Genomic DNA, 24,153 nt, shown 5'->3' with positions numbered 1-24,153 from the left:
TAAACAGGATTGCAAATTTTAAGATATTTTGAATATCAGTATTGGAGATAGAAGATGACCTGTTTATTTTCTTCAGCATTTGGGATAATGTTACATAGCTTATTGAATAAATATCTAAAAATCCTATCAAAATTACCACTTGGTAATGACAAATTTACTTCACTAGCAATTATAAATGCATATAAGTTCATTTTAAAAATATTTCATTTTTTCAAATGACTTTATAACGTTAAGAAGTAGAAAGGTCCAGGAAGGGAATGGTTTGAAGCATGACCCAGATCCCTGCTTCAGGACCAAGACATTCAGTCTCCCACCTGCTGAGAGTATCAGCGCTAATGGCTCACAGCTAAGTCTTTTATTCTTTTTTAAAAAATTGGTTTTAGAGAAAGGGAGAGAAAGAAACATCGACTTGTTCCATTTATTTATGCATTCATTTGTTGATTCTTGTATGTGCCCTGACCGAGGATTGAACCTGCAACCTTAGCATATCTGGATGATGCTCTGAACAATGAGCCACACCACCGGGGCTGAGTCCTCTTCTGCATCTTGCTCTCCGCCAAAGCTTTGCCCAAGGTTTTGCCTCCTTCCCCAGAGGCATCCCACATTTAACAACTGGCTAATGCTAGGGTGCAAAGGCCTGCCCCCTTGTCTCAACTCAGGATGACTGAATGCAACCCCAGCTCCAGAGCCCTTCTATGGTATCGTCTGAGGCTCCTACTGTCCACAGTTCAATTTCTCCCAATGGAGTGCTTCCATCACTCCATTACAAATGTTGTTCCCAAGAGCACACCCCCATAATCTTCCTGCACAAAACCCCCTAAATTTGAGTCTGTTTCCCAAGGAACTCAACCTAAGACGGTATTGAAAGTAATTCTAGAAATGACATTCCTAAAATGGGTTTTGGAGTTGATTCCCTGCCAATCAGCTGCCAATGAGAACCTGTCCTTAGTGAGTGGAGTGCTGATAGTACCTGACAATGTTGTAGCAATGTGATTACTAATTTGAATCCGTTTATGCTTGAGCTATGTCCCACCTGCTTACCTGAACTTAAATAAAACAGGGCTTTCTGCATTTTACTAAATTTTCTCTCGGTATAGCTTGGACAACACTGCCACCTGCTGGAAAAGCTGATGAATACTGGAGGCTGAGGAACTTTTATCTATGTACTTGAGGAATCATTAGAAAGGTGTTTTTGCCTCTCAACGCCAACTCCATATCTCTCCGTGAAATTAAACCAATTCCTAACCCTTCACAACCTCTACGAACAAGTTTTTGTATAGAAACACAAATTCAAAGGACCTTTGCATCAATTTTTTAACGTGGAAATTTAAACAAAAACTAATATTTGTAGCATGCAATGTGCCACGTACTTTAATTCTTAATCTTCACAACATCCCTATAAGGGAGGAACTATTATAATAAACACATCAATGTTGCAAAAAGAATAATTAAGTTTTATGGAATTTAAAATGACTGGACATTAAGCGAAACCCTCCCTGTAGTAGTTAGAACGCCAATGACAGCTTAGAGCGCCAGCTCCGTAACTAAGCAACCGCCCGCTCTGCTCGAGCATGCGCACATGAACACTGAAGCCAATTGGATAGGCGTTTGTAGGGGGCGGGTGCTGAGCTGCGCGGCAGAGATCCCAGCACTCCTTTCGTGCCACCACCAAGATGGTGGCGCCCATATTGCGGTGCATCTCTTGGGGCCGGTGGTTTTGTACCCCAAACCCCTTGACAGCCTTGTCCTCGGGGCTGCGAGAGACCCACTCGGGCGCTAAGGGGTTGCTGGCGGTGCAGAAGGCTCGGGGTCTGTTCAAGGAATTCTTCCCCGAGAAGGGGACGAAGGTCGAGCTCCCCGAGCTCTTCGACCGCAGCATCGCGGGCAACTTTCCCCAGACCATCTACTGCGGTTTCGACCCCACCGCGGACTCGCTTCACGTGGGGCACCTGCTGGCGCTGCTGGGCTTGTTTCACTTCCAGCGAGCAGGTCACAACGTGATCGCGCTCGTGGGAGGCGCCACGGCGCGCCTGGGAGACCCCAGCGGCCGCACTAAGGAGCGCGAGGCGCTGGACGCGGAGCGTGTGGGCAGCAACGCGGGCGCCCTGCGTCAGGGGCTCGAGACCCTGGCGGCTAATCACCAGCAGCTCTTCGCTAGTGGACAGACCTGGGGCAGCTTCACCGTGCTGGACAATTCGGCCTGGTACCAGAAGCAGCACCTGGTGGACTTCCTGGCGGCAGTGGGCGGCCACTTTCGCATGGGCACGCTGCTGAGCCGACTGAGCGTCCAGACGCGGCTCAAGAGCCCCGAGGGCATGAGCTTGTCCGAGTTCTTCTACCAGGTGCTCCAGGCCTATGATTTCTACTACCTGTTCCAGCGTTATGGATGCCGCGTCCAGCTGGGTGGATCTGATCAGCTGGGTAATATCACGTCGGGATATGAGTTCATTCACAAGTAAGCGTCTTTAGACCCAGGGGAAATTCTGGGACCAAATAATTTACAAAGAAGTAGCTTGTGGTGCAGTATTAGGATTGTGAAATGATGCGCTTCGTTCAAGCCCGGCATGGTTTTTATTTCCATTCATAATGGGTCTGTAACGGTGTTCATATCTCTCACTAATGAAAACAGAAGGGCTGGATTGAAGTATTAGGTGTGGGATGTATTCTAGAGCTCTGCAGGAAACAGACCACCAGTCAGGATTCAGATTGTATGTTTTGCTTCCCCTAAGTAGCTCTGTTCCTAACTTGAGAAACTGCTTTTCACTGTTGATACCTGAGCGCATATAAGAGCTCCTTGAGCAGCCTCTCCGTTAGCTGTGCACTTCCGTGAAGCTTCTCATCTTGGTTGACAACCCGAAGGTTGTTTTCAACTACAAATAATTTGGCAAATGATGTAGATTTTAATGGCATTTTCTTGAGAGGGATGAACCACAGGGCTAGCTACTCATTTTTCTCCATTAGTGGCTCCACCAGACTTCCCCCTCTACCCACACCTCTCTCCTCTTCCTACCCAGCTTTTAAACATGTCTAGGCCCTAGTTAAGCAGCACCCCTCCGTGGCTTGCCCAGAGTCACTGGTTCAGTTGCAGTTCAGAACGACAAATGCCAAAGTAGAGTGAATGCTGTGAAAGCGGTTAAGAGACAAGACTCCAGATATTTTCTTGGGACAACAGACCACACTGAAATTTGAAGAGTGATTAGCAGAACCTGCCACCACCTGTGCCTGGAACACATAATGAAGTTTTTTGTTTTTTTTTATGCATAGGATGACTGGAGAAGACGTATTTGGAATCACTCTTCCTCTAATTACAAGTACAACTGGAGCAAAACTAGGCAAGTCTGCTGGCAATGCTGTTTGGCTGAGCAGAGATAAGACATCTCCATTTGAATTGTATCAATTCTTTGTCAGGCAGCCAGATAATTCTGTAGAAAGGTAAGTTCTTAATAGTGTGCTGAGAAAAAATGTGTTTATAAGCTTATGAAATAATTTTAGCATTGAATCTGCATACGCTTTGTAGTTTTTATATTTTCTTTAACTTAGAGTCTATTGAAGGCATAAACAGATTCATCACAGAACACTGTAATTTAACTTTTTAAGTTGAACACTTCTGGTTGATTAAAGCAGAAAACTACTGTGGTAGCTTGAAAACTTAGAGCCAAGGTTATGATCTATATCTGGCAAGTAGTGAGGACATTATTGCTTCTTTCATCTTAAACGTGACTAACCCTTATTTTATCTTTGTCCGTCAAGTCCCTTTTCTTTAACAAAAAACACCTTTTGAAGAGCTTTTTAAAAAATTATTTTCTCATTGATTCACATTATCTTAAACTCTTGGAAGAATCTAAATTAATAAGAAAACAAAAACACCTGCAACAAAAAAAAAACCCAAATTTTTCAAAAAAATAAAATTTTTGATATGACTACCATCAAAATAATCTAGGAATAATTCTTGAAATAGTTTTAAATTTGCAAGACTTGCAGAACATTCAGAAACACTACTGAGGAAACCACTAGGGTACACACCCGTAACTAATGTAATATTGTATGTTAACTGTAATTGAAAAATAATAAAAAAATTTAAGATTTTTATTGATTTTATAGAGCAGGGCAGTGGGGGAGTGAGAAGTATCAGCTTGTAGTTGCTTCACTTTAGTTGTTTCTCGCTTGCTTGTTGCATGTGCCTTGACCAGGCAAGGCCAGGGTTTCCAACCAACAACCTCAGAGTCCCAGGTGAACACTTTATCCATTGCACCACCACACGTCAGCCTGAAAAATAAAAAATTAAAGAAAAGACATGCAGGTCTGAACTGAATTTTTATCATCTGACTTCAACTCCAGAACCCATTCTTCTGCAGGTTGCCGATATCATTACCACAAATTGCATGGTAAATGTAAAAGAGGAGGAAAGGCCAGAAAAAAAGAGTAAAAGGCAAAATTATTCTGGAGGAGATGCTCAAAAAATGGATATGATGTTCAGAATGAACTTTCTTTAATTGACCTGCCCATTATTCCTTTTTTCTTTAAAAAAAATTCTGCAAACAAATTCAGATTGCAAGCAGTTAGTGATCTGTGGGAATCTGTTCATGTATTTGGGTCATTCATTGTGAAAGACTAATGTCTTGGACCATCTGATGTAAATAGGTTTGAATTGATGATGCTGAGTCGTCGCTGTGCATGCAGCATCTGGTCCCAAGGAGGGCACAGAACAATCCCTTGGGGGACGGGGGTGGAAAATGTGACGGCATCTAACTGAAGGGAAGCCCTGACAGAGACAGCGTTTGGTAAATAGAGTCATCTGAATACAGGCAAGCCTCGCTTTAATGTTCTTCACGGCTGTGGCGTTTGTACAAATGGAAAGCAAGACTCCACCAGCAAAAAGATCATGATTCACTTTGTTACAGTGGTCTGCAAACAGACCCACAATATCCCCTATGGATCGGGAGGGAAAGCATTGAAGGTGGGGCTCTCGCGATTTCCGATTTCCAGTGTGGGAGGAGCCACCCCGCCCACTGACTGTAAATGGCTGTGGTGTTTGGGAAGTGTCTTGCCAGCCCTGTGGAAAGGATGGTGGGAAGTGTGGTGGGAGAGGCCATGAGAGTATCAGGGCTAGTGTTGGGGGCGGGGGCTAGTGGTGGCCAGCAGAAGTCGTGGTTGGGAATCCTTGTGCAAGCTCACCATGATTCTAGTGAGGGCAAGCAGTCTAAACGGTGCCATTTCTAGGTAGGGCAGCTGTCTGGTTCCAGATGCATACGTTGGCCTGCCACAGTGGGGAGATTTGATGCAGTAGTGCCCTGCAGCAGGCAGAGGACATCCTCACAGTTTGACAGACATCTTGGTATAGGGTAGGGTCAGTAGGCAAACACTATTCAAATTCGGGAAAATAATACTCCAGTGAGTCACCTGAGCGAGATTCAGAGCGATATATTTAATTCATTGTTCCTGAAAAGTCATAGTCCCTATTTCATTCAACATTTTGCCAAGTTTGAGGTAGACTAGGGAGTCGGGCCATCTGAGGCCTCAGACCTGGCGATACGCCCGTCATCTCCAGTCCAGAGCAGTGGTTCTCAACTGCCAGTCCACCAGGAATTTTGTGATTACAGCTGACCTCAAAGTCGCTGTGGGGGCCCTGGCCGGTTGGCTCAGTGGCAGAGCGTCAGCCTGGCGTGCAGGAGTCCCGGTTCGATTCCCGGCCAGGGCACACAGGAGAAGCGCCCATCTGCTTCTCCACCCCTCCCCCTCTCCTTCCTCTCTGTCTCTCTCTTCCCCTCCCGCAGCCAAGGCTCCACTGGAGCAAAGATGGCCCAGGCGCTGAGGATGGCTCTGTGGCCTCTGCCTCAGGCGCTATAATGGCTCTGGTTGCAAAGCGAGCAATGCTCCAGATGGGCAGAGCATTGCCCCCTGGTGGGCATGCCAGGTGGATCCCGGTCGGGCACATGCGGGAGTCTGTCTGACTGCCTCCCCGTTTCCAACTTCAGAAGAAAAAAAAAAAGATGCTGTGGGTTCAGTTCCAGACCACCACAATAAAGATGTAGTAATTTTGGATTTTTTGTTTGTTTGCTTTGCTGGTTTGGGTCTTGCCTTTGATATCTAACAAAACACAACATTCGTGAAGTGCAATAAAATGAGGTATGCCTGTTTTTAAGAGCAATTCTGGGTGGGAGTCGCCAAGGGGAGTCCCGTGTGTGTATTTAATGATTGTGGAGGCCTTTCTGGAAAGCCCTGCAGAGGGAGGGCGGTGGGTGATGAAATCAGTCTGCCAGCGGGAGTGGAAACACATCCTCCCCAGGGAGTAGGTCACCATCTGGATGGCTTCCACTGTTTGGTTTGGGAACAGAAAATGCAATCATCTGTCATAACTTTGCCACCAAGGAGAAAAGGAGTCCCTTCATTTGAGCCCTAGAATTCCTCATTTGAGCCCAATGAACTTCTCATTTGAGCCCAATGAATTCCTCAGTGGCCTGAGATCATGGGGTCCATTTCTCAAACTGGTTGAAGGGTTACTACCCTGAAGAGTCTGTACCATGCAGAGTGAGGTGGGCTCAGCGAGGGAGTCTATGAGGTTGTTGAAAATGTCTTCTGACATAGAGTGGTTAGTGTGAACAAAAACATCATGATAGGAACTAGGGACTCCTCTCCATAGGTGGGTACCCCAAATGGGCTTGTCTTTTTTATATGAGAAAATTGTCCCTTAGCCATTGGTCGGACCGAGCTGCAAGGTGGTAAGCAGTAGCCCAGGAGCCTAAAAATATGGATCTGCAAAAGGCCCCTGTTTATTGCTCTCCTAAGGGCTAGGTGAACATCTCTATAAGTTCTGCCAGTGGAACTGAGGCCGGGTGGAATACCATAGCCACAGCACGCTGCACCCTGTAAGCTGCCACTGATGAAGAGCACTGACACCCTGTCCCTCCCAGACAGTGGTCCCGAGGCTCCCCAAGCAGCCAGAGGAGGAAACAAGCCTGGACACTAACTCGGCCAGACTCTGGAGCAGGGAGCTGAGCATGCAGGAGCCCACATCCTCCTGTAATTTGAAAAGGCCTTGACATCAGATTTTGCCCTCTTTAAGGTACCATTTCCATTTTGCTAAGGAGGCATCAGTGGCTTTGCCAGGCTACTACTGGAACCAACTCTACCCCAGGGTATTATAGGAACTTGGGTATGGAGTACTGGCCAGTCAGGGCCTCAGTTTTCTTTTCTTCTTTTTATTTTATTTTATTTTTCTTTTGACAAAAGACAGAGTCAGAGAGAGGGATAGATAGGGACAGACAAACAGGAAGGGAGAGAGACGAGAAGCATCAATTCTTTGCTGTGGCAACTTAGTTCATTTTTTATTTTTTGGTGACACAGAGAGAGGGACAGATAGGGACAGACAGACAGGAAGAGAGAGAGATGAGAAGTATCAATTCTTCGTTGTGGCACCTTGGTTGTTCATTGATTGCTTTCTCATATGTGCCTTGACCAGGGGGCTACAGCAGAGCGAGTGACCCCTTGCTTAAGCCAGCCACCCTGGGCTCGAGTCAGTGAGATTTACTCAAACCAGATTAACCCACACTCAAGCAGGCGACCTCAGGGTTTTAAACCTGAGTCCTCTGCATCCCAGTCCGTCACTCTATCTACTGTGCCAGCACCTGGTCAGGCAGGGCCTCAGTTTCTAAAAGAGCCCAGTAAGATGCCAAAGTTGGTGCTCAGGGGCTGTTGTTGGGGGTAGGTGCTTAATCCAGAACCTCATAGGAAATCAGGTAGACTCATGTTTGGCCTAGAGACTCCAGGAGACATAGCCAGGAGTGACTTGGAATGTAGACCAGGTGTGACCAAAGGCAAGGCTTATTGCACTGTCTGCTGGGCAACTTTCAAGGCACACTGTTGGGCCTCACTGCCGCACACCAGCGTGGCTACTAATTTCAGGTCCTGAGGGGAATGGTGTAGAATTAAGAAAATAGACTTAAAGAGAAAAAAGGATGGGCTTGGGAGGACTTTTTGCAACGCAGAAGATGGCTTGCAAAGAGCGAGTACCCACCCCCCTACCCCCCTACCTGCCTTATTTATAGGGCAAAGTGAGTCATTAGCAAATCAAAGGTATCATTTAAACAGTCACAATTCCAAGGCAATCCAAGAATTCTCCCAAGTACAGAAAACCCCTACCATACATAACATCTTAACTTCACAAAACAAAGGGTAAAGAGAAACTGCCTCCAGTCTTTCCGAGGGACATGGGGGATAGGAGAGTATAAACCAGCACCACAGGTAACATGAAGGTGTGGAGAAAAATAGCCCTTAGCAACTGCACTAAGCATGTGAGGTGGGGGGTTGAGTAGACTGTCAGCTTACTGCCAATCCCCCACACCTGTCCCCCCACAATCTAAACTGCAAAGACCCTGTTGGCTTGCAGTCCCCAACTACTTCGCCTCACTGGGAGATGGCAGACTTGCATTTCATTCCCTGTGATTGTGTATCTAAGGCAAACAGTGAGAGATGAGAATGTGTTTCTTTCATAACATGAAAATGCCTAATAGGTGTTGTACCTGTCTGAGCATAGTTGGTGGTTTATAGTGAGTAACTCCTTTTTGATTGTTGGTGGGATTTCTTTGCCCTCAGAGAGCCAGATGATGCCCAGAAACTTGATAAGGCTTGGCCTTGCATCTTGTGAGGAGAAGCTGCCCAGCCATACTGGTGTAGGTGGGGCGGGAGGGTGTGTAACTGCCCACACTGCTTCCTCAGAGGGTGTGCTTCCTCAGTCTGTCATCAGGATACTGCCAAACCGTTTTCCAGTTGTAAGGTATTTCAGTCTTGGCAGTAGAGTTTCTGTGCATTTGCAAGGCTGTTTAAATATCACATTGGGAGCTACATAAGAGGATATTAAGCCCTGTCAGAAGTTAAGAAAATGAAGAATAAGACACAAATTGGGCCTGGCTTTCTGTATGGTGGGAACAGAATATGTTAGGTCAGTCACCACAAAGTAAGTTCCTTGGGCCCATTGTATGTCCTCAATCAATTCTATTGTATTAAAAATTGGAGCCTTGCCTGACCACGCGGTGGTGCGGTGGATGAGGTGTCGGATTGGGATGCAGAGGACCCAGGTTCGAGACCCCAAGGTCGCTAGCTTGAGCGTGGTCTTGTCTGGCTTGAGCGGAAAGCTCACCAGTTTGGACCCAAGGTCGCTGGCTCGAGCAAGGGGTTACTCGGTCTGCTGAAGGCCCGCTGTCAAGGCACATATGAGAAAGCAATCAGTGAACAACTAAGGTGTCGCAACAAAAAACTGATGATTGATGCTTCTCATCTCTCTCCGTTCCTGGCTGTCTGTCCCTATCTATCCCTCTCTCTGACTCACTCTTTCTGTCCCTGTAAAAAAGAAAAAGAAAAAAATTGGACCCTTAATCAGGGGAACCTAAACAGTAAGGTTTTGATAGCTAATGGCAAGGTGCCATTCATTGGTGGCTGGTTTAAGTATCAGCCAAATGGAGCTATTAAAAGGGGAGATTGTGGGCATCATGACTTCCATCCTAAGCAAATCTTTAATAACAGGTTGTAGGCCTCCAGTGCCCTATTTAACTTGGTATTGGGGGGACCAACTTGACTGGAGTAGTAGAGTCACCAGCATCCTTTGGTGAGTCTCACCAGGAAGTGAAGAACTTGGACTTGCTCCACATGGCATGGCGTGGTCAGTGCTTCCATGCCTGTAGTAGGGAGAGAGAGAGAGCCAAGGGGCCACCCTCAGAGGGCTCTGAGTGAACAGTCCCAGTAGTGCGTCCAAATGGATTTATACACCGTTGATTATTTTACTGGCGATGCTCTGTAGGCAGGGCTCCCTTTATAAGAATTTAGAAACTGCCTAGATCAGTGGTAGTCAACCTGGTCCCTACCGCCCACTAGGGGGCGTTCCAGCTTTCATGGTGGGCGGTAGCAGAGCAACCAAAGTATAAATAAAAAGATAGATTTAACTACAGTACATTGTTTTATAAAGATTTATTCTGCCAAACTTAGCGAAAATTCGACATAAAGTACTTGGTAAGTAATTATTATTATATGCTTTAACTTGCTGTAACTCTGCTTTATAAATTTTATAAAGTCAAGTTACTTCTCTACTTTATGAATCACCATTACTGTGGAACTGGTGGGCGGTTAGAAAATTTTACTACTAACAGAGATACAAAAGTGGGCGGTAGGTATAAAAAGGTTGACTACCCCTGGCCTAGAATAACAGTGACTTAGGCCCCAGTGTCAAAAAGGGCCCAAAAGGACTGCATTTTTATTGTCCCAATGGGCTAGCACAGTGCTTAGGGTGATGGTCCCTGGGAGGTGGGACAAGTGCTGGGAGCTGCTGGTTTCCTAGGTTAGAGCTTGGGTGGCTGCCCTCTGGAGGGTAGAGAAGGGTGAAGGGCAGCTCTGTGGCCAGGTGACAGGTGGCAGGAGGGGCTGTAGCTGGGAGAAGGCTAGTTTTATAGCCTGGAGTTTAGGGACTGGCTATCCAGAGAGTAAATGCTCAGGAACCTCAAAGGTTTGTTTTTTTTCTTTAAAGACAGAGAGTCAGAGAGGGATAGATAGGAATGGAGAGAGATGAGAAGCATCAATCATTAGTTTTTTGTCAATGGACTGCAGTCAGTGGACTGCTCTCTCATATGTGCCTTGACCGCGGGCCTTCAGCAGACCGAGTAACTCCTTGCTCGAGCCAGCAACCTTGGGTCCAAGCTGCTGAGCTTTTGCTCAAACCAGATGAGCCTGCGCTCAAGCTGGCGACCTCGGGGTCTCGAGCCTGGGTCCTCTGCATCCCAGTCCGACACTATCCATTGCACTACCGCCTGGTCAGGCAGGAACCTCAAAGCTTTTTGACTCCCAGTGGACATTAGCCTGTGTATTCCTATAAGGGGCAAAATTAGGTTAGGTGGGGGTCTCTTGGGGAAGAAGGCAAAGCTCTTTTCATTGAGATAAATGTGCTCAAGGAAGACCCCTAGCGGTAGCAGGGGTGTAGGAGTGTCAGTTGGAAGTACTGGACATGTATGAGAGTCTGAGTGGGTATCTGCCTAGCAACCATGTCAGTGCTCTCCAGTGCCTTTCACATGCCTTTCAAGTCCCAATAAAAGGAGCATTTTTCCACAATTAGGGGGAGCATCTTCTAAAAAGAATTCTCTGGACTCAGTCGGATGGGGCTTCTTCAGGGTTAGAAATGAGGAGAGGGTCATTTGAGTCACTGAGGTCATAGAAATGATAAACCACTGGACCATGCCTATTTCGAACAGGAGCAGATAGGTCTCGTCTAATGTTCCCCATTCACTGAGAGCCTTAGCAGTGACCACTGTGATGGAAGGCTGGGCTCAGTGCCAGGCAGGAATACCCAGGTGAGGAGAGGGGAGGCCCTGCTGTGCGTGTCAGCCACTCTAGGGGCCTCTGCCTCCCTTTCTCTCTCTGTGTCCTCACTCTAGGCCTCAGTAACCCTGTCAGCTTCTCCCTTGGTGGCAGAGGTGCCTAATGGTGCATGTCGCTTTGGTCTGGCCCACGTAGGGGACAGCCAAGGGGGCTCCGGTTATGTGGTATCTCAGAGGAAGCGGACATAGAGCCTGGGTGGATCTCAGAGACGTTTATAGATTAGAAATACCAGCCACTGGGTGCAATTTGGCAGCCCTGAGTAACAATTTAAGTCCCAAAAATCTGCAATAGCCAATCAGCTCCCTTCTCTCCTTCCCCCAGTACAAAATCTTTAAGGAATGTTAGAATTACAGTTTAAGGTATAATTTGTGATTTTATTTTTTACTTCATGATTTTTTTCATTTCCTTGAATTTTATGTGTTGTTACCAAAAAAGTATGTAGAAGATGTCCCTGTGAGCCTTCTTCATAAGTGGCTTCCTGTCTTTCCAGGGTGCTCTTGTTGACCTCCCCAGGAATGGGGTGTGTCTCTACTCATGCGATCCGTACCCTAGGGTCTTTGGGAGAGCCAGGCCTTGCTGGGGTCTCACACAGAGTTGGTGTGTAGGTACACGGCAGCACTAAGCAACGTGCGGGAGCTCCTGGAGGGGTTGCCTTGTCGGGAGCAGCTGCTCTCCTCGGGGTCTTAGGAGGCACTGGCACAAGATGTTCGGGATGTTTATGTTTGTCCATTAATTGTTTAGCAACATCACCCAGGGATTGGATCCATGATATCCCATCGGGTTGGGACACGAAGATGGACAGCAGCAAATGCAGTGGCCGCACAGGTGTAACAGGCCGCAGCTGTATTTCCCCGTTTGTGGTGCCATTAGTATCCAGTTGCAAGACTCTGACCCATCCAGGTTGGGACACAGTCCTGGTGTGACTCACCACTCACTGGTGGTGGTGGGAGGTCTCCCTCATCTTTACTGGAGTATCCTTTCCTTCAGGCCTTTAGCACAAAGCTCTCCTTGGGGGTTGGGGGCTGATAATAGCTTTACTTAGCTCCAGGCCTGGAGAACCCTCATGTATATTAGTAGCCAATTAATGGTCTAATCATCTCGTTAGACCATATGGTCCTGATCGCACTGCTCTGTGGTCCCTGCAGTTTATGGCAGCAGTGACATTTTGGGATAGATACCACAGGTAACACGTGGCAGAGGCAATGCAGAAGCACATACCGGCAAGCGAGGCTGCCTCTCGAAGGGGTGTCACCCACTTGGGCTAGCCAGTTAGTGAGCCAGGCAAGGCTGAGGGGCATTCCCCTCAGTTCATTGTGAGTGCAGTCACACAACCCTGCCAGTTACACCAGTGGCTGTGCTGGCCTCAGCCTATTGATCGCGATACTGTTGGCTAAAAATGCCTGCAGGTGCTCACCTGGGCCCATACTGCTTGTGGTAAGCACCCTCCTCTCAGACATTCTCTCAACAGGAGCCAGTATTGTGGCTGCACCAGCCCTTATGGTTCATATTATGGTTGCTGGACCACCCCAGCAGCAACCACCGGAGACTTTGGAAAAGCAAAATTTATTCGAAGTCCTGGAGGGTACATAGTGCTCTGAGGGATACAGATGAGGAGGGAGCATGGACCAGGGACTCTGCCTTTATTGGGGTCAAGACGGGGTGCCTGAGGTTTCATGGAGTCAGTCAAGTGATCAGTTATCTAGGTTACCTGGCTTTCTAAAAGGAGAACTTGGCCTGACCTATGATGGCGCAGTGGATAAAGCGTCAACCTGGAACACTGAGGTTGCCGGTAGGAAACCCTGGGCTTGCCTAGTCAAGGCACATATGAGAGTTGAAGCTTCCTGCTCCTCCCCACCTTCTCTCTCTCTCTCTCTCCTCTAAAATGAATAAATAAAATAAATTAAAGAAAATGATTTAAAAATGCAATCAAGCCTGACTAGGCGGTGGTGCAGTGGATAGAGCGTCGGACTGGAATGCAGAGGACCCAGGTTCGAGACCCCGAGGTCGCCAGCTTGAGCGTGGGCTTATCTGGTGTGAGCAAAAGCCCACCAGCTTGAACCCAAGGTCACTGGCTCGAGCAAGGGGTTACTCGGTCTGCTGAAGGCCCGCGGTCAAGGCACATATGAGAAAGCAATCAATGAACAACTAAGGTGTTGCAACACACAATGAAAAACTAATGATTGATGCTTCTCATCTCTCTTCGTTCCTGTCTGTCTTTCCCTGCCTATCCCTCTCTCTGACTCACTCACTGTCTCTGTAAAAAATAAATAAATAAATAAATAAATAAATAATGCAATCAAGCCTGACCAGGCAGTGGTGCAGTGGATAGAGCATTGGACTGGGACACAAAGGACCCAGGTTTGAAACCCCTAGGTCACTGGCTTGAGCACGGGCTCACCAATTTGAGCTCAGGGCTGCTACCTTGAGTATGGGATCATAGACATGACCCCATGGTCGCTGGCTCAAGCCCAAAGGTCACTGGCTTGAAGCCCAAGGTTGCTGGTATGAGCCCAAGGTCGCTGCCTTGAGCAAGGGGTCACTCCCTCTGCTGTGGTCCCACCCTCCCACTCCCCTACCCCCGGTCAAGGCACATATGAAAAAGCAATCAATGAACAACTAAGGAGCCACAACAAAGAATTGATACTTCTCATCTTTCTCCCTTTTTTCCTGTCTGTCCCTGTCTGTATCCTCTCTCTGACTCTGTCTTTGTCAAAAAAGAAAAATGCAACTGATTTCTGGATTTATTTTCTATCCTACTACTTTACTGAGTTCATTTACCAGTTTTGTTTTTAACAGAGACAGAGAGAGTCAGAGAAAGGGATAGATAGTTTCAGACAGTAACGGAGAGAGATGAGAAGCATCAATCATCAGTTTTTTGTTGCGACACCTTAGTTCATTGATTGCTTTCTCATATGTGCCTTGACTGTGGGCCTTCAGCATACCGAGTAACCCCTTGCTCGAGCCAGCAACCTTGGGTCCAAGCTGGTGAGCTTTGCTCAAACCATATGAGCCTGTGCTCAAGCTGGCAACCTCAGGGTCTTGAACCTGGGTCCTCTGCATCCCAGTCTGACGCTCTATCCACTCTGCCACCGCCTGGTTAGGCCATTTATCAGTTCTAATAGTATTTTGGTGGAATCTTTTGGGTTCTTTACAATATCATGTTATCTGCAAATTGTGATAGTTTTACTTTTTTTTTCCAATATAGATATCTTTTATTTCTTTTTGTCTGATTGCTTTGGCTAGGGTTTTCAGTACTGTGTTGAATAGGAGTAGTGTAGGCGGACATCCCTGTTTTGTTCTTGATCGTAAGGGAAATATTTTTAGTTTTTGCCCAATGAGTATGATGTTGACTGTGGGCTTGTCATATATGTCATATATAAAATTATGTTGAGGTATGTTCCTTCTATTCCCACTTTGCTGAGAGTTTTTATTATAAATGGGTGCTGGATTTTATTAAATGTTTTTTTCTGCATCTATTGATATGATTATGTGATTTTTATCCTTTATTTTGTTTATGTGGTATATTACATTTATTGATTTGTGGATATTGTACAGTGTTGCATCCCCAAAATAAATTCCACTTTGATTGTGTGTATGATCTTTTGAATATACTGCTAAATTTGATTTGTTAAGATTTCATTGAGGATTTTTGCATCTGTGTTCATCAGGAATACTGGCCTATAGTTTTCTTTCTTTGTACTGTCCTTAGCTGGTTTAGAACTAGGATACTGCTGGCCTCATACAACGAGCTTGAGACTCTTTCCTCTTCTTGAATTTTTTGGAATAGTTTAAGGATAGGTGTTAGTCCTTTGAATGTTTACTGAAATTCATCTGTAAATTAATCCAGCTCAGGACTTTTATTGGGAGTTTTTTTTATTACTGCTTCAATTTTGTTAGTTATAATTGGTGTGTTCAGATTTTCTTCTTAACTTAGTTTTATAAGATTTTATGTTTTGGCCCTGGCCGGTTGGCTCAGTGGTAGAGAGTCGGCCTGGCATGCGGGAGTCCCGGGTTCGATTCCCGGCCAGGGCACACAGGAGAGGCGCCCATCTGCTTCTCCACCCCTCCCCCTCTCCTTCCTCTCTGTCTCTCTCTTCCCCTCCTGCAGCCGAGGCTCCATTGGAGCAGAGTTTGCCCGGGCGCTGAGGATGGCTCTGTGGCCTCTGCCCCAGGTGCTGGAGTGGCTCTGATTGCGGCAGAGTGACGCTCCAGATGGGCAGAACATCGCCCCCTTGGTGGGCATGCCGGTGGATCCCGGTCGGGTGCATGCGGGAGTCTGTCTGACTGCATCCCGGTTTCCAACTTCAGAAAAGTACAAAAAAAAGCAAAACATTTTATGTTTTAAAGATTTTGTTCATTTTGTCCAGCTTGTTGAATTTGTTGGCATATAATTGTTCGTAGTACTTTCTTACAATTCCTTGTATTTCTGTGGAGTCAGTTTTTTCTTCTTTTTAGTTCTGATTTTATTTATCTAGGTCCTCTTTTTTTTTTTCTTGATGAATTTGGTTCAAGGTTTGTCAATCTTGTTTATCTTTTCAGAGAACCAGCTCTTGGTTTCATTGATCCTTTTGTTTTTTTAAGACTCTAGTTTATTTATAAAAAATATTATTTTCTTCTTCTCAATTTGGGCTTAATTTGTTGTTCTTCACTATTCCCTTTATTTTATTTTATTTTATTTTATTTTATTTTATTTTGTATTTTTCTGAAGATGGAAACGGGGAGCTCTGCCCACCAGGGGGCGATGCTCTACCCCTTCGGGGCGTCGCTCTGTTGCAACCAGAGCCACTCTAGCGCCTGGGGCAGAGGCCAAGGAGCCATCCCCAGCGCCCAGGCTATCTTTGCTCCAATGGAGCCTTGGCTGCGAGAGGGGAAGAGAGAGACAGAGAGGAAGGAGAGGGGGAGGGGTGGAGAAGCAGATGGGTGCTTCTCCTGTGTGCCCTGGCCGGGAATCGAACCTGGGACTTCTGCATGCCAGGCTGACACTCTACCACTGAGCCAACCGGCCAGGGCCACTATTCCCTTTAAGTGTAAAGTTAGATTGTTTGAGATTTTTCTTGTTCTTTGAGATAGGCCTGTGATGCTATGAATATTCCTCTTAGGACTGCTTTCACTGTGTTCCGTAGATTTAGGTGGTTGTAGTCTCATTTTCCTTTGTTTCAAGGTATCTTTTGATTTCTTCCTTGATTTCATTGTTTACCCATTCATTATTTAGTAACATGTTATTTAGCTTCCATGGCTTTGTGTATTTTTCAGTTTTCTTCTTTTGATTGATTTCTAGTTTTATACCATTATGTTCAGAGAAGATGCTTGGTAGGAATTCAGTCCTAAGTTTATGGAGGCTCACTTTGTGTCCTAACATTTGGTCTATCCTAGAAAATGTTCCATGTGAACTTGAAAAGAATATTTATGTACTCTGCTTTGTGGTGAAATACTCTGAAGATATCAATTAAATTCATCTCAGGCATTTCTTGTAGCAATATTTTTTCTACGTCTCCTGGCAAGGAAAACAAAAAATAAATAAATAAATGGGACTGTATCAAATTAAAAAGGTTTTGCACAGCAAAGGAAACCATCAAATAAAATGAAAAGACAACCCACTGAGTAGGAGATCATATTCACCAATGATACATCTAATATAGGATAATATCCAAAATTTATGAGTAAGTTATTCAACTTAACACCAGAAAAACAAACAATTCAATTAAAAAATGGCCAAAGGACCCTGACCCTTCCTCCCTCCTTTCCCTCCTTTCTTCCTCCTCTCCCTCTCTCGTTCCTTCTCTTCCTCCCTCTCTCCCTTTCTCCTCCCCCCTTTCCTCCCTCTTTCCCTTCCTCTCTCTGTCTCTAAAATCAGTGCATAAATTTTTTAAGAATGGGAATAGAACCTGACACTTCTCCAAAAAGACACTTTTCCAAAGAGGGCATGCATATGCCAGGGGTTATATGAAAAGAAGTTCAGCATCACTAATCTTCAGAGAAATGCAAATTAAAACCACAATGTGAGGCCCTGGCCGGCTGGCTCATCAATAGAGTGTTGGCCTGGCGTGTGGAAGTCCCAGGTTTGATTCCTAGCTAGTGCACAGAGGAAAAGCGCTCATCTGCTTCTCCACCCCTCCCCCTCTCCTTCCTCTCTGTCTCTCTCTTGCCCTCCTGCAGCCAAGGCTTCACTGAAGCAAAATTGGCCTGGGCGCTGAGGACGGCTCTATGGCCTCTGCCTCAGGTGCTAGAATGGCTTTGGTTGCAGCAGAGCAACGGCCCAGATGGGCCCAGCATCGCCTCCTAGTGGGCATGCCGGCGGATCCCAGTCAGGCGCATGTGGGAGTCTGTCTGACTGCCTCCCCACTTCTAACTTTGGAAAAATACAAAAAAAAAATAAAACTATAATGTGATATTACACCTGTCAGAATGGCTATTAGCAATAAATCAACAAACAACAAATGTTGGTGAGGTTGTGGAGAAAAGGGAACCCTCATGCATTGTTGCTGGGAATGCAGACTGGTGCAGCCACTGTGGATAACAGTATGGAGTTTCCTCAAAAAATTAAAAATGGAACTGCCTTTTTACCTAGCAATTCCACTTCTGGGAACATAGCTGAAGAAATTCAAAACACAGATTTGAAGAATATATACACTCCTATTTCATTGCAGTGTTATTGACAATATTTACAATGCCAAGATTTGGAAGCAGCCCAGATGTCCATTAGTAGATGAGTGGATAAAAAAGTGTGGTACATTCACACAGTGGAATACTATGTGGCTGTAAAAAAAAGGCAATCTTACCTTTTGCAACAGCATGGATGGACCTAAAGAGTATTATACTAAGTGAAATAAGCCAGTCAAGGAAAGACAGATGCCATGTGATTTCAGTTATATGTGGAATCTAATGGGCAAAATAAACAAAACAAAGAGACTCAGATACAGAAAACAAACTGTCAGAGGGGAGGTGGTTGGGAGGATGGGTGGAAAAGGTGAAGGGATTAACAACAACAACAAAAACAACCACCACCCATAAACACAGACAACACTGTGGTATATGGTGATTAGCAGAAGGAAAGGGGGTATGGAGAGGTAGAAGAGGGTAAAGGGGGATAAATGGTGACAGGAGACTTGGCTTGGGGTGATAAACACAAAATACAAATATACAGAGGATGTATTATAGACTTGTACTCCTGAAACCTCTATAGTTTTATTTATTTATTTACTTTTTTTTTTTTTTTTCCTGAAGTGGGAAGCAGGGAGTCAGAGACAGACTCCTGCATGTGCCCAACCGGGATCCACCCGGCATGCCCACTAGGGGGCAATGCTCTGCCCATCTGGGGCATTGGTCTGTTGCAACTGGAACCATTCTAGCACCTGAGGCAGAGGCGATGGAGCCATCCTCAGCGCCTGGGCCAACTTTGCTCCAATGGAGCCTCGGCTGCAGGAGAGGAAAAGATACAGAGAGGAAGGAGAGGGGGAAGGGTGGAGAAGCAAATGGGCACTTCTCCTGTGTGCCCTGGCCAGGAATCGACTTCCACACATCTGGCTAATGTTCTACCACTGAGCCATCCGGCCAGGGCTGTCCTATATAGTTTTATTAATTGGCATCCCAATAAATACAATTAAAAAAATTTTAAAAGTGGATGTCTTTGACATGGATACTTTGGCAATCAAAGGCTGACTGTCCGGCACTTAAAGTACAGTTATAGAACCACTTCGCTAAGATATGTGGCTATGACTGCGAATGCTGAATATGCACATAACCTGTGATCCAGCAGTTCTTGGGCACGTTCCCAACAGAAATAGGAGTATGTTGTACACCAAGAGAAATATATGGGAATATTCATAGCGTTATTAGCAATTGTCCATGAGTAGAAACAACACGAACATCCAAAGTAGAATAAATTACATTATGAATTATTCATAGCATGGAATGCTGCATACAACAGCTGTATACAACATGGCTCTGTCTGCCTGTTTTTATAGAAAGTCTAAAAACAGGCAGAACCAAGTGAAGAAAAAGAAGGAAGTGTTTACCATGAAAGGCAGAAGCGTGTTGACGTGGAGGTATGGGAGGGGGTGATCCAGTTGGTCTGGGGTGGGGCAGTGTATATCTATGTAAACATCTGCTTTATGTTTACATGAAGCTATGCGTGATTTGTTTACTTTTCTGTTTTTCACTAAAGAAAATATTAAAAAGAATACATATAAAATATCTGCCAGTTTTTAAATATCTGCCAGTTTTTACTTATGGGTACATAACAGAGAAAAGAAAAGTATAGCCTGACCAAGTGGTGGCGCAGTGGATAGAGCATTGGACTGGAATGCAGAGGACCCAGGTTCGAGACCCTGAGGTTGCCAGCTTGAGCGCGGGCTCATCTGGTTTGAGCAAAGCTCACCAGCTTGGACCCAAGGTCACTGGCTCGAGCAAGGGGTTACTCGGTCTGCTGAAGGCCCGCGGTCAAGGCACATATGAGAAAGCAGTCAATGAACAACTAAGGTGTCACAACGAAAAACTAATAATTGATGCTTCTCATCTCTTTCCGTTCTTGTCTGTCCCTGTCTGTTCCTCTCTCTGTCTCTGTAAAAGAAAAAAAAGTATAAAGACATGCTTGTGAAGGACGCACACAAGTTTAGATTGGTGGTTATCATTAAGGGCAAGAGGAGTATGATGGGGTTGGGGCCTTCATCTGCACCTGTCATTTTTGACTCAGAAGATAGATCTGAAACAAAGACAGCAAAATAATAACACTTCAGTCCAGGTGGCATTTGTATGATTGTCTTATGTTCAGTACATTTCTACATAATTGTTATATTTCGCAATTAAAAATAAATGTAGCGTGGCCTGTGGTGGCGCAGTGGATTGAGCATCGACCTGGAATACTGAGGTCTCCGGTTTGAAACCCTGGGCTCGCCCAGTCAAGGCACATAGACAAGCAACAAGCAAGCAATGAACTGAAGTGCAGCAACTACAGTATAAGTTGCTTCTTGCTTCCCCACCCCTCTGTAAAATCAATCAATAAATCCTTTTTAAATAAATAAGTAAATTTAAAGGAAAACGGTGCTGGAGATAAAAAATTAAGTATGTGGTATAACTCGAACATTTTGTTTTTTGTCCCAAAGACACCTGAAGCTCTTCACTTTCCTGCCCCTCCCGGAGATTGAACACATAATGCAGCTGCATGTCAAAGAGCCGGAAAAGCGGGGTCCTCAGAAACGACTTGCAGCAGAGGTCACAAAGCTCGTTCATGGACAGGAAGGGCTGGATGCTGCTAAAAGGTGGCCTTTTAGAATAACACCTGATGAAGTTCCAGCCGCACTGCTTTAAGTTGTCTTTTTTCACTAACAAGGATTGCCAGTGTGTGCCTTAACTGCTTTAAAATAGCCTCTCTTTACTGTAAAGAAAGATGATCCTGAATTAAGTTTATAAATTATAAAACATAAAAGTTGCTGTTTCAGCCCTGACCGGTTGGCTCAGTAGTAGAGCGTCGGCCTGGCGTGCAGAAGTCCCGGGTTCGATTCCTGGCCAGGGCACACAGGAGAAGCGCCCATCTGCTTCTCTACCCCTCCCCCTCTCCTTCCTCTCTGTCTCTCTCTTCCCCTCCCGCAGCCAAGGCTCCATTGCAGCAAAGATGGCCCGGGCGCTGGGGATGGCTCCTCGGCCTCTGCCCCAGGCGCTAGAGTGGCTCTGGTCGCAACAGCGACGCCCCGATGGGCAGAGCATCGCCCCCTGGTGGGCGTGCCAGGTGGACCCCAGTTGGGCGCATGTGGGAGTCTGTCTGACTGCGTCCCGTTTCAAGCTTCAGAAAAATTAAAAAAAAAAAAGTTGCTGTTTCAAAATCTTGCAGCCTAGAATGTAATGGGTACTTCATAACTGGTTACTGGGTATTAGAAAATGTGTCTGAACGAGCGCTCACACGGTATTCTCAAACTGTTTTTCAGGTGTACACAAGCCCTTTACCACAGCAGCATAGATGCACTGGAACTCATGTCTGATCAAGAGTTAAAAGAGCTGTTTAAAGAAGCTTCATTTTCTGAATTAGTTCTTGACCCTGGAACAAGTGTCCTAGATACATGCCGCAAAGCAAATGCCATTCCAGATGGTCCCCGGGGGTAAGATTATTTAACTTTCAGATTTATAGTTAATTCCATATTAAATGTTAAAATTCAGAGGATGTGTTTTCAGAGAGGGGTTTTTTCCTGAGAGTGCTTTAATGGCATCTCATTCCCTCCAAAAGTTAGGTTAGTCTGAGAAAAATAGCTTAAATTTTCTATGAAGTCTAGTAATACTATACTGTTTCTTAAATCTTACTGGGTCAGTTTTTCCTCCTACATTGAAAAGGCTTGCGTTTAAGGGATCAGTATATTCAGTAAATACACTGGGATCGGTCGGCTCAGGGATGGTCACAATTTGAGATCACAAGAACACATGGACAGATTCATATAAACCTTCTCATGTTCAGTCTAGATCCTCTTTATTTGGGGGAGTAGAAGGGTTGTCCAACCTATTTGAAATTTAGTTGAATTTCTGAAAATGAATAAGTATACAGTGTAACTTGATAAGACTATTATTATAGGCCCTGGCTGGTTGGCTCATTGAGAGTGTCAGCCTGGTGTGTGTATGTCCCAGGTTTGATTCCCAGTCAGAGCACACAGGAGAAGCGACCATCTGCTTCTCCACCCTTCCCCCTCTTCTCTTCTCTTCTCCTCCCACAGCCATGGCTCAGTTGGAGCAAGGTGGCCCCGGGCACTGAGTATGGCTCCATGGCCTCACCTCAGGTGCTAAAATACCTCAGTTGCTATGCAACAGAGCAGTGGCCCCAGGTGGGCAGAGCATTGCCCCATAAGGGGCTTGCCAGGTGGATCCGGTTGGGGTGCATGTGGAAGTCTGTCCCCACTTCTCACTTAAGAAAAATTAAAAAGTAAATAAGACTTACCAACTACATACAGTTTTTCCTCCTGTGAATTTTCTCAATTTAGGAAGCAGGTAGAATATTTAAGTTCCTGTTATGTGGCATTATTAAGAAATAAGGTATCCCACAAAAAGGTTTATGTTTGTTGTTTATCCAGTTATACATGAAACTGTTGGAGAAGGAGAAGCATTAGGTAACCAGAAAACCCTGAGTCACTCATCTGCAGGAGTTCAAGCATAAGCTAAATATAGTTATCAGTCCATGCTCATGGTTATGAAGGACATTTGTTGTATTATAGTTGGTGGGGAGGTTTCTTTTCAATTGTTTTGGATTATTTGCTTCTATCCTAAAGAACCTTAGATTTCTCTATACAGAGAAAATAGCCTTTGTCTCTCCTTGTATCACCTTCCACTCCACCTTATTGACTTCCTAATTATTTACTTACTATTCCCTGGGTTGAGGGTGATGTCATACACCTCCCCACAGTGAGTCAGTAGTTCTAAGAATTTTCCTCACTGTGGAAGCAATTTTCTTCCCCTTCTGAACTGTCCTAGTGGTTTATTTACTGATACCGGAAGTTTTACTATTACCTAAGATGACACCATATCTGATTTAGCCAGAGTTCTAAGTAATGATTACATTTTTTAGATTGTATAAGTTAAACAAAGTTGGCTTGTGCATTTAAACAAAATGTAGACCATATCTGGAAACTATAGCAAACAGCCTAAAGTAACACTTCCTAGGAGTAAGAAATCTGTCCTTAAATCTTTTACTGTTGAGGTAAAACCATGCCTAGTACTCGATTCTTAATTTTATTTGGTAAAATGTTCAGCTAAGAGAAGCCCAGCAGTTGCCTTGCAGGAGGACTTCCGGGGCTTTCCTCTCCAGCCCTCCTTTCTACTGAAATCTCACCTCTTTCTAGTTCCTCCCATGCCTCCCCACCCTGTTTGTGGAAATAACTGTTACCTACTCTCCCAGTTTCAGGACTCTTCTTTCAGGAAAATTTCCAGTCCAGTCTTTAAAATTTTATGCTATTTTTGTGACCAGAAATATGCCATAGGACTCTCTTATAATCAGTCAGCCTGTGGTAACATTTGGTTCCCTTATGTATTGTTTCCCTTAAAACCAGTTCCCAAGAACCTGTCAATGACATTGAAGTCTTCCATAATTGTGACTTGTGTCTCACAGGTAGCTCATTAAAAAGCAGCACTGCTCTGGAGGTTTCTCTTCTGCCCCCACCCCCCAAGGTAGAGGGCACCTTCCAGAAAGTGATCCTCCATTATTCCAGTTCACTTCCTTTTTAAACCATTATCCACTGAACAGTTCTATCAAGAGCTGAGATATCCTAGCTCTCTTTGTTCACAAAACAAGAAACCTGTTATGCCTTAAACCTGCTCCTTTACAAGAGCATTAAAGGAAGGCAAATCTAGTAAATGTGGAGATAAATTCAGTGCTAAAAGGTCTCAACTGGAGAGCCTCTGAGATTTAGAAATATTGTAATGATGTGTTTGTATTATAAGAGAGATCAACAGTGATTGGCTTTATCTAGTTACTAAACATTTCTATTTTTAGGTATCGGATGATAACAGAAGGCGGAGTCAGTATAAATCACAGACAAGTAACAAATCCTGAGAGTGTTTTAGTCATTGGACAACATATTCTTAAGAATGGGCTTTCATTACTTAAAATAGGAAAAAGGAATTTTTACATCATAAAATGGCTTCAGCTATGATGAAAAATCACTCAGGTGATTCAGACTTATCCGTCATTCATTGTCAAGATGTACGAAAAGTTGGCTCCAGATCTTACACCTTCACCTGTGCACATCAAGAGAATGGAGTGTACTCTGGGCCTCACAGTGTAATTTTGTTTTTTGACTGGTCAATAAATAATTGTTTGTGTAA

The 24,153-nt window shown here is 45.0% G+C and overlaps 1 protein-coding gene across 2 annotated transcripts; it reads left to right on the top strand.

Annotated features, from left to right (window-relative positions):
• Window positions 1–1,652: 1,652 nt before the first annotated feature.
• On the top strand, window positions 1,653–24,153 carry YARS2 (tyrosyl-tRNA synthetase 2). Of its 2 annotated transcripts, XM_066258089.1 has the most exons (5): window positions 1,653–2,455; window positions 3,265–3,432; window positions 20,460–20,615; window positions 21,279–21,449; window positions 23,822–24,153. In XM_066258089.1, the coding sequence occupies exons 1-5, from the start codon at window positions 1,674–1,676 to the stop codon at window positions 23,979–23,981; spliced, it is 1,437 nt and encodes a 478-aa protein (XP_066114186.1). In that variant the 5' UTR covers window positions 1,653–1,673; the 3' UTR covers window positions 23,982–24,153. The 2 variants fall into 2 exon arrangements, with proteins under 2 accessions (XP_066114186.1, XP_066114187.1); XM_066258090.1 differs by lacking the exon at window positions 20,460–20,615.

Source organism: Saccopteryx bilineata, chromosome 2, assembly GCF_036850765.1.
Source record: "Saccopteryx bilineata isolate mSacBil1 chromosome 2, mSacBil1_pri_phased_curated, whole genome shotgun sequence".
Lineage (NCBI taxonomy): Eukaryota > Metazoa > Chordata > Mammalia > Chiroptera > Emballonuridae > Saccopteryx > Saccopteryx bilineata.
This window is presented reverse-complemented; position numbering and strand designations above follow the sequence as displayed.

What these genes read in the sequence shown, in the direction of transcription:
- YARS2 (XM_066258089.1), top strand. Translation starts at nt 1,674, where the DNA reads ATGGTGGCGCCCATATTGCGGTGCATCTCTTGGGGCCGGTGGTTTTGT. An exon ending in GGATATGAGTTCATTCACAA is followed by an intron (nt 2,456 to 3,264) that starts GTAAGCGTCTTT and finishes TTTTATGCATAG; the next exon opens with GATGACTGGAGAAGACGTAT. An exon ending in GGGCTGGATGCTGCTAAAAG is followed by an intron (nt 20,616 to 21,278) that starts GTGGCCTTTTAG and finishes ACTGTTTTTCAG; the next exon opens with GTGTACACAAGCCCTTTACC.